This window comes from Ammospiza caudacuta, chromosome 17, assembly GCF_027887145.1.
Source record: "Ammospiza caudacuta isolate bAmmCau1 chromosome 17, bAmmCau1.pri, whole genome shotgun sequence".
Taxonomy (NCBI): domain Eukaryota; kingdom Metazoa; phylum Chordata; class Aves; order Passeriformes; family Passerellidae; genus Ammospiza; species Ammospiza caudacuta.
This window is the reverse complement of record NC_080609.1, coordinates 11,051,084-11,067,720: the sequence shown is the minus strand read 5'-3', so window position 1 is coordinate 11,067,720 and position 16,637 is coordinate 11,051,084. Positions and strand designations below refer to the sequence as shown.

At 39.1% G+C, this 16,637-nt stretch overlaps 1 protein-coding gene across 1 annotated transcript in view; it reads right to left on the bottom strand.

Moving 5' to 3' along the window:
- The window catches only part of TRRAP (transformation/transcription domain associated protein), a 75,405-nt gene extending 58,934 nt beyond the window's left edge, over positions 1-16,471 (bottom strand). Inside the window, exons 1-22 of the mRNA XM_058816359.1 lie at positions 16,352-16,471; positions 16,087-16,161; positions 15,412-15,562; positions 14,991-15,040; positions 13,948-14,058; positions 13,304-13,408; positions 12,696-12,779; positions 11,898-11,954; positions 11,174-11,299; positions 10,772-10,849; positions 10,454-10,542; positions 9,560-9,656; positions 9,068-9,206; positions 8,493-8,571; positions 7,330-7,564; positions 6,247-6,574; positions 6,037-6,134; positions 5,177-5,371; positions 4,462-4,653; positions 2,889-3,054; positions 1,384-1,640; positions 539-739 (exon numbers count right to left, since the gene is read on the bottom strand). Of these exons, the coding sequence (XP_058672342.1) occupies positions 539-739; positions 1,384-1,640; positions 2,889-3,054; positions 4,462-4,653; positions 5,177-5,371; positions 6,037-6,134; positions 6,247-6,574; positions 7,330-7,564; positions 8,493-8,571; positions 9,068-9,206; positions 9,560-9,656; positions 10,454-10,542; positions 10,772-10,849; positions 11,174-11,299; positions 11,898-11,954; positions 12,696-12,779; positions 13,304-13,408; positions 13,948-14,058; positions 14,991-15,040; positions 15,412-15,511 (2,787 nt within the window). The 5' untranslated portion in view covers positions 15,512-15,562; positions 16,087-16,161; positions 16,352-16,471. The remainder of the gene's footprint in view (positions 1-538; positions 740-1,383; positions 1,641-2,888; positions 3,055-4,461; positions 4,654-5,176; positions 5,372-6,036; positions 6,135-6,246; positions 6,575-7,329; positions 7,565-8,492; positions 8,572-9,067; positions 9,207-9,559; positions 9,657-10,453; positions 10,543-10,771; positions 10,850-11,173; positions 11,300-11,897; positions 11,955-12,695; positions 12,780-13,303; positions 13,409-13,947; positions 14,059-14,990; positions 15,041-15,411; positions 15,563-16,086; positions 16,162-16,351) is intronic.
- Between the last annotated feature and the right edge of the window lie 166 nt (positions 16,472-16,637).

The following is a 16,637-nucleotide window of genomic DNA, read 5'->3' as shown; positions in this document are numbered from 1 at the left end:
CTACATTCAGATGGTATCTACTTATGAAAGTCTAACTGAAAGGTAAGTATTAAAACTCTACAGACCAAATTATCTCAGAATCCAGCTTCACTCTCAAATATTAGATCACTGTAATTAGTGAGAACTAAGCACTTGTGATACACTGTGACTGCCAGATGAAAGCCAGTACAGTACAAAGTGCTTCTAGAGACAGCAAACAAAACCAAATCTCTGGAGTCACGAGAATAATCACCACTGAAGAATTTCTACAGTAAATTTTTGATACATTTCAAAAAGAAAATAGGGACTTTTGGATAAGACTCCTGCTCCTAACCTAAGCAATATACCAGAAGTTCCAACCTTACCCATTCTGTGAAAACATTTATTTGGGCCAGTTTAGCCCATACTGCAATCACTTTGTAAGAGCAGTACAGCATGCCTATATCTGTTATTTTGGGGGTGAAATCTTACACAGTTTATAGAAGAAATCAAGAAAGAACTTCCAGACAGATATTTTTAAAGGCAGTTTCTCAGCACTGAAAGTAACTTAAGCCCTTACCTTTTCCATTGGGAGCTGAATGGATGCTTTACAGTCTGAAAATTCAATTGTAATACTGGGTCCTTGGATTTCTGTGACCACATATTGTAGTTTCTGTGATTCCTTCAACATCTTCCTGTTACTTCCACCAAATTTCCCAAGCACACGATAAGCCACGTGGGAGATGCTGTCAGCAGGATTGCGCAGGGTTCTCCACAGAGCCTGGGGGTTTAAGGTACATGGGTAGGCCACGTTTACTTCAACATTGTTCAAGTTGTCATGTTAAAAAAAAAAATCTTACTCCAACATTTTTCATGTTGTAACTTAAAAAAAAAGGTCAAGGAAAACACTTTATTCTTGTATTTGGGAAACTGACCCTGCATAAGTCTCTTATCAAGGTTGAATATCAGCAGTCTAAGTTCACAACAGCCCAAGTGCTTTGTAACAAGGTTGTCCTAAATGCAGTTTTAGATTAGACTACAGTCATCAACTACAAAATTTTTACTGTCTTGGACTGTGGTTTCGTGTTTATGATGAATATTAAACAACTTTGGTAATTAAAAAAGCAGGCCAATTAAGGCTAAACTGAGTTAAGCTCAGAGTTTTGAAATAGTTCTGAAATATAGAAGGAAAAGAAGTGTAATCATTTAACAAAGTATAAAGGAGCAACAATTCATTCCCTTCTAAATTTTCATAGTTTTCAGCTTAACAGCACAACACCAAGTATCCTTCTACACTCACATCAGACTGGTACAGGATTCAAGGCAGATTTTTCAAGTTTTTGTAACCAAAGCTCCACACAAATTTCTGATGGTATTCAGCAGATCAGTGACCTCTTGTGGTCTAACAGGAAACAACACATTTACCTGCATGAGCTCAGCTCGAACTGGCTGAATGTGGTCATACAGAAAGTCCGGCTGCAAGTTATCCACACACAATTCCAGAGTTCTTAGGCCCTGGCTGACCAGGGTCTGGGATCCATTGAGGGCTGACACCAAGGGGTCCATGAGCATCGGCAGATAGGGCAGCAGCGAGCTCAGACGGACGGGCACAGTGAGGCACAGCTCCACAAACAAGTCTTTCATGTGCTGCTTGTGAAGGCCACTTTGCAACATATTGAGTCCTGAAAGTTATGGATAAGTTATACACTCAGAGGAAAAAGTCCACAGTTTGCTGTTTAAAATTGCTATTTCCTCAATTCAGGAGAATGTGATGTTTTTAGACACTGTTGAGCTTACAGCTTTGTAAATAATGAATTTACAAAATATTAATACCATTCATTATTCTAACTTACATCTAAGGATGTCAAGCAGTGAATGCTTTTTTATGTACACACATATAGAAGAAAAAGCATCTATGCATATTTTATAGTTTAATACTAGACTCAACAAGGCAGCATTTGAATACAGCAGATAGAAAAGGAAAAAAGATAATTTGACTCAAACCTCAGCCTTGTAACAATAAAAAATAAACCCACACAGAACTTTTAAAAAAAAATATTTCAAATCCTGAAAAGAAACATTCAGTGAGTTCAAGTGCATTAATTGCTCCATACAGACTAAGCATACTCCCCAAGTGATTTTTCTCTCCATAAAGATTTCACATATTCCATAAATCTACTGGCATGAGTTTTACATAATGATTTATTGATAACATATATATTTGCTAACTACATAAAAAACTATCCCTAAAGCTGCAGATCTGAACCAGTCTACAGTCCTGCAACAACTCTGATTCACATGTCCTTAGGTTTAAGTAGCTCTCCACATTTTCTTGCTGACCCTCAGTATTTCTGGAACACAGTTCTTGCAAGCAAAAATGCTCAATTAATCAAACTGATTGTTATTTCCATTTCTTTTTGCAGTCTGGCACTACTTGAATTTCTATTTGAATTCACTATCTTGAATTTCTATCATGCCCTTGCAGGTGCACACACATGCCCTCAACTGCAGAACAGCCAGAGCTTCACTGCCATGTTCTCCCCACAAAACCAGCGGTGGCCTGGCAGCATTGCTTCACCTACTCACTCATCCCCAGGATGTTTTATGCCAACAAAGTTACCCATTGAAAAAAAACCCAAACAAGTAAAAGAAACAAACAAGAAAACCCCAACAGCCCCACAATTAAAGGAAGAAAAACAAGCAGCATAAATTGTGAAGCAGCCAAAACTATGGAGCCTGAAGCAGCTGATAGTAAATGAAAATAAGCACATTCAAGGTATTTAAATCAATCACTAAACTCAAAATCAGAAGCTACTTGTCAGGGGTAGGGCTTTAGTTTTGAGGGGTTTTCAACTACATAGCATAACTTTATTACTACTATTCACATAAAAAATCAGAAGCTGGGGCAGGGAAAGAAGGTGTTGTTCTACCTTGCAGTAAGTTTGGTAACAGCGGCAAGAATTCTTGGTATAACAGATCATGACTGCCTCCTCCAATAGATCTGAACAGTGCTCTGAGCAGCAGGAAATAGTTATAGGGCTCTTTGGCAGTCTGTGCAAGTTCCATAGAGCTGTTCACAATCTTGTGCAAATGTGGCTATAAAGAAAATAAAGCTTGAAGATTAATAAAGTACCAATTTTGTCATCATCAGACTGTACAAGAGTTTAGCATGAGATTCTGCAAATCTGACACAACAAGAAAATATTTCCTCTCAAGTACCTGGGAATGGGGAGCAGAAATGAGAGGTGTCAGAATGAGAAGAGAGGACACTCAACAATATTAATTTGCCCCTGATCTAATTTCACCATTAGTTGTTAATGCTGAAATTTAATTTTGAAAGCAAACTCTCTCAAGTAAAAGAGGCTATGGAACTGGTGGCCTTTCTAGAGCAGAGGATATGAACACCTTACAAGATTTATTAAAAATAGTTGATGAATACCAGTAATCTCATGGACTAGAGACAAACAGCAACGTGTCTGGATATTATTAACATCTAAAAAGCTTTCTACATTGCTATGCAAATGCTGCAAACAGTCTTCATCATTCAATTAAATTGTCTGCCCAAGGCCCCTACCAATCATCCTACAGAAACAAAAAAAAGTAACAGAAGCATGAAACTGTGAAGGTAGTAAATTACACTCTTTAAAATTCATCACATCTTATAAAATCCAAATGACCTTGATTGTGATGACAAATTGCATGATTTAAAGCAAGATTATATGAATATTGCTTTATATTACTGTTAGTTTTCAAAGATTCTGGGAAATTGGTAATCCCCACTCTTTTCTACAGTTACCTGTATCAGAAATTTTGTTTGGTACAAAGTACAAGGAAAAAAAACAAAGAAAGTATGAGAGAACAATCAGTGTTCCATTAAATTCTTAATGTCTTTTCTAGATACATGCAGCTGCTGCTTTTATGAGGGAAGTACACTCTTGCTACAAGCTCAGCATTTCTAAATTCACTGAATAATGAGATGATCTCATCAACATAAATATATTCTTGGAATACATATTATGTTGTCAGTAGAAAGAATAGCATTCCTCAAGCCCAGGCTTCTCAAGAGCATAGAAAAATCTAACTCAAGAGGTATATGTCACTGAATATGACATGAGTGAACAAGATTCACCAACACACAAAATACTGATTTCAATCCAAGCAAAATTCTTAAGTAAATACAGAAACAAAGGGAGAAAATATCCAAGAATTTATGCATGTCCTGACCATGAAGTTACATGGGCTTATGGCAATCACAGACCACAGTCATGTATCAGCCATTTATACTCAGAATTAGTACATCATTCCGTAGTTTCAAATATGAAGAAAATATTCACAGAAACCGTCTCATATAAACAAGATAATGTACTTGGAATTTGTAAAAAAAATGGAGATGTGTCACAAATAGTGCATCAAACATTACATGACTCCCAAATGTTACTGTGCAAAACTCTTAAAGAGTGCTGTTTTTAAAGCAGACTTATTTTTAAAACAAATGACCTTTACCTTCAGCATTTGTTCATTTTCAGCTGCAAATAGTGAAACTGAGCCAAAGACTAACTTGAACAGCTTGAGATACAGATTGGAGAGTTCCACATTAGAGCCCATTTCTGGCAGACGATCCAGAAGATACTCCACCAAAATGGTTGCAAAGAGAGCAGAGGTAGTAGGGTTTGCCAAGAAAGAATTGGCAACTATCTATAAAAGGAAACCACAAAGAACTTATTACTGTTGTAATAAAAAGAACAAAAGGATAAATGCAATATCCATTAAAAAAAACCTTAAAATAAATTTCCTTCCCCATCTCCACTGATACCCAAGTGATTCTGTTTGTTCTCAGTGGAAAACAACAATGTATGCTGTTTCAGGTTGAATTTTAAATGGATGTTATAGGATTTGCATTCTGTAAAACAGCAGAACATTAGCACAACAAGCTGAACAAAACAAGTCCACAAAGTTCAGTACTTTCCAAAAATGAAGTCCATTCATATCTTCTAAACTGAATGTGTTTGTATTTGTATTGAATCACTTAGGTAAAGGTTTTTGAAAATCCATTTTTAAATTATTTTCATAGACTATTCTTTATATAGACTGCTTTAAATCTCATGTGCTAAGGTCAAAATTACTATTTTTAATTCTACATCAGTCATATGTACCTCAAGGCATAAGCCCTTTCCTACACACTGTCCATTATCAATTCAAAAACTAAACACCAACATACCTGAAGAGCATAGTTTTTAGAGATCCTCTCCACCATGTAAGGAACAGTAGTTTGAAAGATTTCTTTAAAAGTTAAAGGGTTCATCATGGTGAACACACCAGCAAAATGCTCCAGAACTTCCTTTTCCTCTTTCATCCTGACTGTCTGACAGTTTGCTACTCGAACATATGTCTGTCCATTTCCTGCTATTTGCACCTACAGCAATTGAGAAAAAACATACACTGCTTACAGAATTTGAGTGGCTTATTCTCCATCATTCTTAAAATAGCTTTTGAAAGTAACTGAGATTTTATGGGTTTTACATGCAAGCCCCACACAAGTAAAAATTGGGTACAAGAGCCAACCATGACAAAAATCCTAAAACTGAGTGTTTTCAGAACAGATTTTAAAACTAGGAACTTAGAAATAGAGAAAGGCAACAGTAGGAGAAATCAATATATTTGTAAATTACTTAATACCCAGTCAAACACATTTACATTTCATTAGAATTTTGTGTAACTACAGAAGACAAACACAGACATGTGAATGTTTCAACTTTTAGCTAAACTAGCTCTTTCAAAGAAAGAGTTAATTCACTACATGAAAGACTATTATTTCCAGTCTGACCTGCCTGCATGAACAGACAAAAATGGCTGTTGAGAAAATAATCTGTAGCTTGCAAATAGTAAGTACGTTGAAATTCACTTTTGAAATTAATTCTTCATATTGAGCATTTCTCAACAGTTGTGGTCCCAATTAAAGACTTAGTGAAAATATACTATGTGTATAATCTGTGTTTTAGCTGACAAATAAATCCTTATTAAAAGATCTAACATACAATAACTGTACAAATAGAAGTGCTATGTGGGCAGGTTACATACCTGATAAATATCCAACGCTTGCATTGCATATTTTACCAGTTTTATATAGATTTGAGTCTCCTTAGGTTGCAACTGTTTATTAGGAATGAATTGTGCTTCTGAAAGAAGAATAAGATAGTTCAGCATTAAAAATACTATTTGCTTTCATTCTAGAGAGGCTTTTTTCTGCAGAATTATGAAAGATAAATGCAATTAAATATGCAGTTTTACCACCAGGAGCTTTGCACGAGGTGATGCCCCACGTGATCGTCTTGACCCCACAGACCAAAGTTTTCACCAAGCTCCGGCAATCCGTGACCTGAAATGTCTGCTTGTCTTCTTTTTCTTTCTCCCCTTGTTTTTCAAACACAGGTACAGGTGCAGGGGCCACAGGAGTGGCTGGGGCAGGAGATGGGACAGGAACAGGAGCTGCATTTGCTGCTGTGGGCACTCCAGGTAAGGCGGCTTCAGCCGCCCCGAGCTCGGACTGGGGCTTGCACTTCTTAAAAATGACAGAGAGCTGGTAGCGGGCTATGGTGTGGAACTTCAGAACAAACACCTAAGGCAAAGGAGGAGAGGCAGATCAAACAGCAGGGAGGGGGAGGAAAGAAAAAGAAATAAGTTATTTCTTCAAAAATCATCTCAAATTAAGAGCACTAGTATTTCAAATCAGCATACTGAGATCAATAAAACTTTCAGGTATTTTTGAAGTCATTCAAATGACAGCAAATGTTTTTAAATGTATCAATAAACTAGTTTGCCCTCTTAGAACAATTAGTGCATCCTTGATTTTCAAAAATACAAAAAAAAACTCCATATGAAGACCCTTAAAAAGGATCATTAGGTCTTCATAACTGTACAGATTGTATTGTGCCATGCCATGGACCTGTGTGAATATCCTCTTTCAGGGCTTTAAAAAACAAACCACACCAAAAAGCACACCCATAACCAGAAGGCATTAAAAAATACAATTCTAGCATACTCCTACCCATTATAAGACATTATAACTAAAATTTAGAAAAAATTTATTTTTTAAAAAAACAGGCTACTCGAAACAGGCATTCAATTTCCTGCTTTGAAACTAGCCACTGAATGAAGCTGAGTTGACAAAGCATCTCCACTACACTTGAGATATTATCCCAGCTGCAGAGCATTTTAAAGAGCCCTTCTCTGAAGAATTGAAGTGAAATACAGTACACAGGCTGTTCCTACATATCCTCATTTCTGAAGAAAGGAGAAAGTAAAATGTGATTGACAACATACTACAAAACAGGATATCCAAGCAATTATCAAATGCTTTAAACAGATCAATACCTCCAGCATTCTCATAAGGATGTCTCTACCATTTCCATTTTCCTGTTCACTTTTAGACCGGATACAGTCTACCAAATTTAGCAGGAGCTTGCAAGACATGGTCTGGATACTGCTTGGCAAGGATTCATCATCAATGTTCTTGGCAAACAGCTGGACAGCCAGGGAGAGGTCATTGAGAGGCAAATGCTGCCGGACGTGATGGACCAGGTCTGCCAGGGTGCTGTATGCAAGGGGTCTACAGCCAAAACAAGGAATGAGGAAAACACACTAAGCACAACTAAAAATGGTATCAATTTGACTAAACAAATAATTACTGCCTGGAGGTACTTTCAAATTTCTCAATGTAAGTTTTCTATTTCCATATGCAAACCCAGAGCTCACAAGGCCTTTTTGGTTACAGGAGGAAATTTTAAGCTGTGCAATTTAACCCATGATGCATCAATCTATCCCACAACTCTGGTATTGCCTCTCTGATCTTTCTTCTTTCACCGCAGAACATTCTACTACATATTTTCATCTACATGCAGTTAACATGCATGTTAGCCACATCTTGAGCAGTGCTGGTAATCTGTTTCATAATTAATCATAAATTATTCTAGCAGAGAAAATACTTCTAAATCTAATACATGGTGACAGTAAGGTACATTTGATAACTACACAGAAAGAAATCATTCTCCTAGTTCAGATACTGATTTGGTCAGCAAGCTCACCTAAAATTTAGACTGTTGAAGACACAGAATGGTATTCTCTCCATTTATTTTTTCAATTGCAAAGAAGTTAGTTTTAAAGCATTCATTGACAAAACAGTTTAAATCTCATTCAGATTTTACACTAGATATAAGACTTATGGTGTTTCATGAAATATTGGGCAGATACTGAGTTGGTTCCCCTGTTTTTGTTGTCCTCCACAATTCAAAAAACTGAAATCATCTTCATTCACCCATTTTTCTTATTTTGTCCTACACTCACATTACTATGCCGTGCCATCAGTGTTAAACAAAAGCCACCATTACAGCAGCAGAAGCTCTGCCAATAAAACAATCTAGTAAAATTAGTTATTTGAAGCAAAGATTTAGGACCCTATACAGAAGCTGCTGTAAATATTAATGATTTTCAAGCAGCCCTGGCAGGCACTCAGATCATTACTCTGAACTTTCTCATACCTCAGTGTCTCCCGGGCAGTGTATCCAGAGCCAATCAGTATAGATTCATCAAACAGCTTGTCCATGCATGGAATAAACTCTAGAATTTAGAAAACAGAAAAATGAAAAAGCCATACACAACAACTGGCAAAGGAAATAATCAAAATAATATAGTTAAGCATTAGACCACTTAACTTTAGTATTTAAACCTGAAGTTAGAAAGTGATTTTATCCACAAATTAATTCCTGAAGCTTCTAAAAGGCAGTAGCATTTACAAGGAAGTTTTCAAACCATCTCTTGTGACTGTCTACTCCACTGACACCTGCCCCTTGAGTAACACTGCAGTACCCAGTCAAAGCCAATTATATTTGCAAAGAGAAAAAAGTGCTCGGGTTACTTACAACTTTAAAAAACTTTCTGTATATAACTAATGAGTTACTGGAAATGACAAATTGGGCAACCCTGCACACAACAATTCCATTTGGCCTGGTATCTTGTGATAGTCCAATATAAATAAGTAATCTGCCTCTAAAATTGACAGAAATAGCAGAAATCTTTCCAGTTTACAGGTACACTTATAAAGAGTGCTACATACGGCTCCTCAGGTCCGTTGTCAGGATGTGCTTAGCAGCAATCAGGAGCTCCTTCCTGAGGTGTGCTGTTTCAGCTGGACAATTGGAGAGCAGCTGCAACATTCCTTTTACCATTTGCTGAGAATATTTAGCCACTAATTCCTGCAATAAAAAAGAGTAACGTGAGTACAACTGCTACAACATTCTATTCTTAAGGTTGGTGTTACATTTGCAAAATGGCACTCCATTAAAATTCACTAGTTTCTCTTGCAAAATCTAATCCTAAAACTAAATTCCATAAATGCCCAGGGAGGAGGGATGGCATATTTTAACTTTGCATTCATATGAGAATACTTTTGAAAGGATAACCAAGTGCAGCTCCACCTCCAGATATTCTACACAAATGCTCCCATCTCCAATCCCTGATGCACTGCAGTCATGCAGGTCACTTGCCTGCCATAAAGCAACTAGAAACCTGATGCAATAAGTACCAAAGTATTAAAAATTCATCCTACCTGGTAAATTCTGATAATGTAAGCCAAGAAAGACAATGTTTTAATCTGAGCAGCAATGAAATCAGCATACAACTCCTTGTTATAAAGTTTATGCTGTCTGAAATTAAAGGGAACAAACAGGGGTTACAATTTTGCTCCTCCTCTTCAGTACCTCCACTCAGAAAATTCAGTGAAGTTTCAAATTACATCATCTTGTAATGAAGTTCTTGCTTCTTAAAAGAATACAATCTCTCTGGAAGAGCCCATTTTCAGCAAGCCCTCTGCCATTCAGATTCCCAGCAGCACCTTCCTACAGAAAGCCAAGCCAATACAAAGCAGCACACATTTGGCTCAGCTCCCCTACCTGGGGCCAATTTTTCTCCAGGCAATATTCCCTCCCACAGACTTGTCTGTCTCTCTCAAGCTCCAACCACTTAACCAGGTCATCCAGGCAGACAGGGAAAGGCAGAGATCTTGCCCTGACCAGAACCCCTTGCTGCTCTTTAGAAGCATCCCTCTCTGAGGCCAGAGAAGCAGTGCCTATCCCTGACACATCACAAAGTTTCATGTAAGCTACACCTTGAAGAGCACAGATCCAACATTGATGGCATGGAAAAAGAATAAACAATGACAAGCATCCACACTCCCAGGGTCTTCATCACTGTCTATGACAATGCGGATTTTCATCAGAAACTCTATTTTAAAAAAACTCATTATCAAATAATAAACTGGCACCTACTGCACAACTATGGACTCCACCAATGAGATTTAATGACAATAACTTCACCTACAGAACCTTGGTAATTTTTAGTCAAATAATCATTGCTACTTTTGAGATTCAAAGCATTAAAGGCATTGAATGATAGATTTAAATAGTTTATCTCAAATATCATCAAAATACTGTTAAATGCTCACCTTGCTTGAGCAGAAACTTGTATTATAATAGTGTTCATAATCAAGGGCACAAATTCAGCTACTACATTATGAATGTTCAGTTTGTAGAGCTTAAAAAAAAGAAAGTATTATTAGAGAAATTCACAAGTCACACTTGCAGCAAATTACTGGAGGGCTAATCAGAAAAAAAATTAAGACATCTCACCAGCTTTATTTTTAGATGATATTTTAATTTCAAAAGTATATCACACTCATTTTTGCTAATATGATAGCCAACAGAAGTTTCATGAGCTGTTCAGTAATTAAGTATTTACATACAAAATACTGAAGTGTACTAACCTGATACATGAGAACAACAATAATAGGTAGCTCAGCCAAGACCTTCAGTGATAAAGATCCTCTGGGAATTATTGAATGCTGAAAGAAAGAATACATGCTTTATAAACAGTCTAATTATTAATTCAAAACAGTATGTAAAACACATTTTTACAGAAACTGCTCATTTTAGTAGCACTATATTTAACAATAACATTTTTCAAACACAAAGCATTGGTTATTACATTAAATAAAAATCCTGTCATTACAGCTACATAGAAAATATCTGGAAAGCTTCAATCAGCTTCTATAGAAAAGTTTTGATAAGAAAAACAAGCCAAAATAAAGTCTGTTATTTTTGCCAGGCATTGTGATCTGTGGTCTGTGCTACAGAGTCCCCCAGCCAAGAGCAGTCAGAACACTCACTGTCCTCGTTTCACTGTCCTCTCGCTCTGGGTTCACCTTCACCACAATGGTTGTAATCATGCCAACCATCTCAGGAGTGGGAACAGTGTTCTCTGGAATCACCTGAGGGTTCTCAAAGTACCGATTCTACAAGCAAAGAGCAGAAGGAAAATACCACAATGCCAGTGACAGAGGAAAGGCCATCCATCTCCTCAGAACTCCCCCAGTAATTCTCCCCCGGAGCAGTTTTCTCCCCTGTGCAGTGATGTTTGCACTGCAGCATCTTCCCCAGGCCAGACGCACACCCTGCAACCTCCCCTCCAGACAGAGCAGAAAACGTCCCCCAGCCGAGGTGGAGCTAAAGGAAAACATCCCAAGAGTTACTCTGTATCAGGGAGGGAGGATCGCACTGGAGCCTCCCTTCATGACCTCACCCTTCCCTCAAAAATAGACATATTTGGGTACCTGGAGAGCACTGCAGCCAACCTCACCCTGCTGCAGAACTCCAGCTCAACTCCATCTTCTCCTACCACTAACAGTGAGCCAGAAACACAAGGTTTTCCAAAGCAAAATCTAAATGTCTCCATTTTTAGACATAGTTTTGATAAATGGATTCACTAACACTATATTTGCTTTGTATCACTACATGAAAAATAATTATGTCAGTATCTTCTAGAGATAAAATTAAGAAATAAAAACTGTTTTCTGACTATAGCAAGGGCAATTTAAGAAATAAAAAGCTTACCACTACTTTTGGAAGTTCCTTGTAAATCTGTTTCACAAAGTCCAAAAAATGATGAATCTAGGAAGGAAGAAGTCAGTTACCATAAAGAAACTTTTTAAATTAATTTTAAAACCACAATTTTAGAATCTCTGTATTAACAGTACAAATGTATAAAACTCCACTCAGTACAGCACATTTTTCATGATAACTGAAAAAAAATCTGAAAGTGTTCTCCTACCTCCCTCTGCTTGGTTAGTATCAATTCAAATTTCACTTGGAAAGAATCTGATCTACCTATCAACTTTACATAGTTCCAATACAGTATTGTTAGGTATAATTACTATGAAAAAAATAAGTCTTCCCAAGAGAAAATCAAGGCAAAAAGCAAGAGAATAACAATGCAAACTTCCAAATTCCCCTTGATGAGTCACAGAAAAGAGGGGAGGCAGGGGGAAGTCAACCAGAGTAAATTCCTTTTTCAGGATTTTCCTTTACAAACTAAAAGGGCATCAATTCTCTTCCTTTGTGTGGGAATTTTATTCCTTAGACTGCTCATATTGTCCATAAACATTTAAACCAAGTACAGCTAAGCTTTAACAGTTTGGTTTTTTCCCCAAGTGCTAGCATTATGCAATCCTCTTTTAAAAATCAGTTTAAGAGTTAAAAAAGGGGAAAAAATTAAACATATGGTTACCACAACAGGTCAGACAACATAAAAGGACAACAGCAAAACAAACCAATCAACCCAGGTGAACAAAACAGCAATTCTGAAGAGCATGGCAGCAAGTTTTATACCATGTAACAAGAGTTATGACTTACTTCTTGAGTGATTGCTGGTCGGAACTGTTTGTGCAATTCAATAATTATTCTCAAGCAAATCAGTACATTTTCTTCATTCTCTGTCTGGAAAACAAAAAAAACCTTTTCGTGAGCTCACTGCTGAATTCTCCAACTACTCAGTGGGTACTTCAAAACCCTGTAAAATTATGTTCTTCTCAACAGTCTGAAGTGCCCCATTAATATGGTTTGTGTGAGCAAGATAGCTTTCCTTGGATACCCTGCAGTCCCAGAGTTTGGCTGAAATTAAATCTACCCCTGGGGGAGTAAAACCCAGACATTTCAACCACTCTGTACCATCAGGTCTGCTCCCATGAGAGTGCTGTGAATTCCTAGACAGAACACAAACTCCCAAGAATCAGCTATCTGCCAGAAAATCCCACCCAGCATAAGAACAGCTCCCTGCATTTGTAAAATCCAAGTTTCTAAAGGGCAGAAGAGAACAGGCAGAAAACCTGTAGGTGGTAAGAGAGGGCATGGGTGAAGCTTAAATAGAAGGTGTTCCCATTCCTGCAGCACAGCTATTGAAAATCCCACCCCAGCAAACTCTGGAGATGAAGAAAGCAGAGGAAAATATTTCAGAAAAGTACCTCCAGAAATCTGAACATCACAGACAGGATATTTTTGGTATGAAGACGAAGATGTTCATTTGTTGGTATTCTGTGAATTATTTCAAGCACAAGCTTCCGGAGTTGCTGTAGGAAAAGAAAAAAAAAAGGAAAAATAATGATATGACAGAACTTTTTGAAAAGCCCACAAAACCCAACAATTAGTTGCAGCATTTTTTTCAGCTTAATAATTCTGCACGTTGAAATAGAAAAAAAGCCATTTTATTTCATGTAGACATAGGCTTGAACAAAGACATCACTCTTCCTACTACCCACCTATGTGAATGAAGCAAATTTAACTAATTTACACTTGGAAAATCAGACTTTTTTTAAGGAATGCAATTTTAAGAATTTAATGACAAAGATTCAACTTTTGCCTTTCATTCCTAACCTTCAGTAAAGTCAGTAACTTGCAACAATGTGCAATATTTTAGTAAGAAAGCTAATTCTGTTGCACCTACTTTTCCACAGCAGCCCAGATTAGCAAAGTTTATAAGTAACTCATTTAGAAACAGGACTTTTTCAGTTCCACTCCAAATGACAGCTCTATTTTTAGCAAGTCTTAAATCATTTCATTAGGTTAATCAAGGACAGCAAAAAGGCAGCAAATGCTCCACACAGCTTACCTGTGCTGGCTTCTCCTGCAGAAACTGAACTTCCCCATCCTGTAGAAAGGTGAGAAACCGAGGGATGATGTGTTCCAGGAATGTAGAATATTGAGGGGATGATGTCACATTCTAATTAGGAACAAAAAATGGGGAGTTATAGACATCACACAGATTACATTCAGTTACATTCAAAGCCACTATTAAACATTTTCAGTGAGACTTGAACAGATTCAGTGACTAAGTATCTGCTGACACTGAAGAACCACGCGAGTTGCAAGAGAACAATAGCAAAACAAATACAAATCCTTCCCTACTGAAGGGAAAAGAGAACCAAGTCTTTAGATTCTAACAGATCACCAGACTAAGCAGTCAAAACTATTATTTTAGTCAGATAAATTGTTTCAGAAATAGCTTAAGCAGATAAAAAACTCCACAAGAATGATTTTAGTTTGCTATAACTTCAGAACAGGCACGTAACAACTAAGTATTGAACTAAAGTAAAATTTCTGCTAACACAAGGCTGGGTTAACTTGTGTTTCACATTTTCTCTGCTGCTCATCTAAAAAGATGGTCCATCACCATGCAAAAGATGTCACTGGAGACATCTCCACTCCTGATGTCAGATTCTGCATCTGACAACTCCTCTCTCACTTCCACACCATGGAATACTCAGAGGAATCAGAAGGGCCTCTGTTTCACAAGAGCACAATACTCATTTGAACTAAATAAAAGAAAGCTTTAAATACAGGCATTTCATAGCACTCAAAAATAGAAGAAAAAAAATATCTTACTTCACTTTTATTTAAATGCTTAATGAATAAAGATTTAGCAATCAAAGCTCACTAAGTCTAAATGTAATTCTTCAACAATCTGGTTAATTCCTAAATACAAACCTAGAATCAATGACTTGTAACCATATAAATCATTAGTCTCAGGATACTACTATTAATATTTTAACTGCATTACATCAGAAATCCAATTAATATACATTAAGCACAAGAAAGGCTGCCATTGCAGAAAGTTAGGGGAGTTTTGTTGCTTGGGGTTATCTTTTTATTTACCTCAAAATTCTCACTGACTTCTTGCATCATTTTCAATTTGGTTTCATCAGCTGCAAATGGAAATTCAAGCAGAAAAATGTGAGTGTAAAACTAGGTCATGAAAGAAATCAACAAACTCATTGATCAAAGAAGCAATCAGATCTTATCAGTTTTGCCATCACTGCCCAATTATAATACACACAGTTCTCTCAAACAACCACCACACAAATGCACACACACACACACACACACCTCACTCACTTTGGCTCACGTAAGTGTTTCTCATCATTTTGCCTCTTCAAAAATCAAAACTCAAACAAATTCCAAAGTGAATTTGACAGATTTCACTGTCTCTTTCACCAAGTGTCCAAACAAGTCTGCAACACTTGTGAAACTAACTAATGAACAGCTGCAATTTACAAGGAAAAAAAAAGTCTCTTACGTGTATTGACATCTGTAAGAGCAGCCACAAACTGAAGGTATTTTTTCATCAAAGTGGTTTGGTCCACCACCGTAGGCCCTTGTGCTGAAACAAATGCCATCTTGGAGGAGTAAAGATCAGCTTTCAGTACATAAAATCAAGATCAACACACCTACAAAAGAATATAGAAGTATTTGTTAGTTTACATGGCTTGTAAGCAGCAGCTATCCCATTGCCTACATCCATTCTTCTAACATATTGAAGAGGACCACCTTTTCCAAAAACAACAACTGTAACATTTAACTTACAAATACAACACCAAGCATGCAGAGCAGTCATTGTGACAGGAGTGCACTAATAGATAAAAGGGATTATTGAGCTCTTCACAGCACCATTCCCGTGTTCTGCGCGGTTCCCTGTCCCAGCAGCAGGCTCCAGGCTCAGGGATGCTCCTGACACCGCACACCTGTCACCACCTGCCCTCTGCCCCAAACCTGCAGCTCCCCTCGGACACACCCTGCGGGACTCGCTGCCAGGGGCGCCTGCAGCTGTCCTGCCGCCACAGGCTGCCAGTCTCGCTCCTAAAGAAACCTAAAATCACATCTGGCTTCAGACACCGGCGATGTCCCTCCTCCCCTGCGGGTTCCCCGTCAGTTTTGCTCCCGGCCGAGCCAGCCCGGGACCCCGCGCCCTCACCTTCCCCGCCGCAGCGCTGCTCGCCCGGGTCGCTCCCCGCTGCCAGGGCGCCGTCACGCCGAGCCCATCTCCGCCCTGCGAACACGGGCACCGTGAGCGGCCGCAGCACCGTCTCCCCCGTCCCTCAGCCCTCCCGGTACCGCGCTCGGCCCCAGGCCTCCGGCGGGGCCCCTCCTGCCCGCAGCGCGCCGCTCCCGCCTCCCCCGCCCCGCTCCACTGCGCCCAGGCCCGGGCCCCACCGAGGCGGCGCCGCTCCGCTCCTCACCCCGCGGCTCCCCGCGGCCGCCCTGCCGCGGCCCCCCGGCTCCTTCCTTTGTTGCTCCCGGAGGCCGCCGGCAGCGCATGGGCGCGACGGAAGCGCCCGAGCTCAGTTCCGGCCGCCTCCTCCCGGTGCCGCCTCCCGCGCCTCTCCCCGGGCGGAGGCGGGCGCGGCACCGCCCGCTCCCTTGGCCGGCCCCGCGAGCCTCGCACGGCCCCGCCTTGACCCGCCCCGGCTGGGCGCTGCCGGGGCCGCGCCTGAGCCCAGCCCCGCCCGTCCCCGCGGCCCCGGC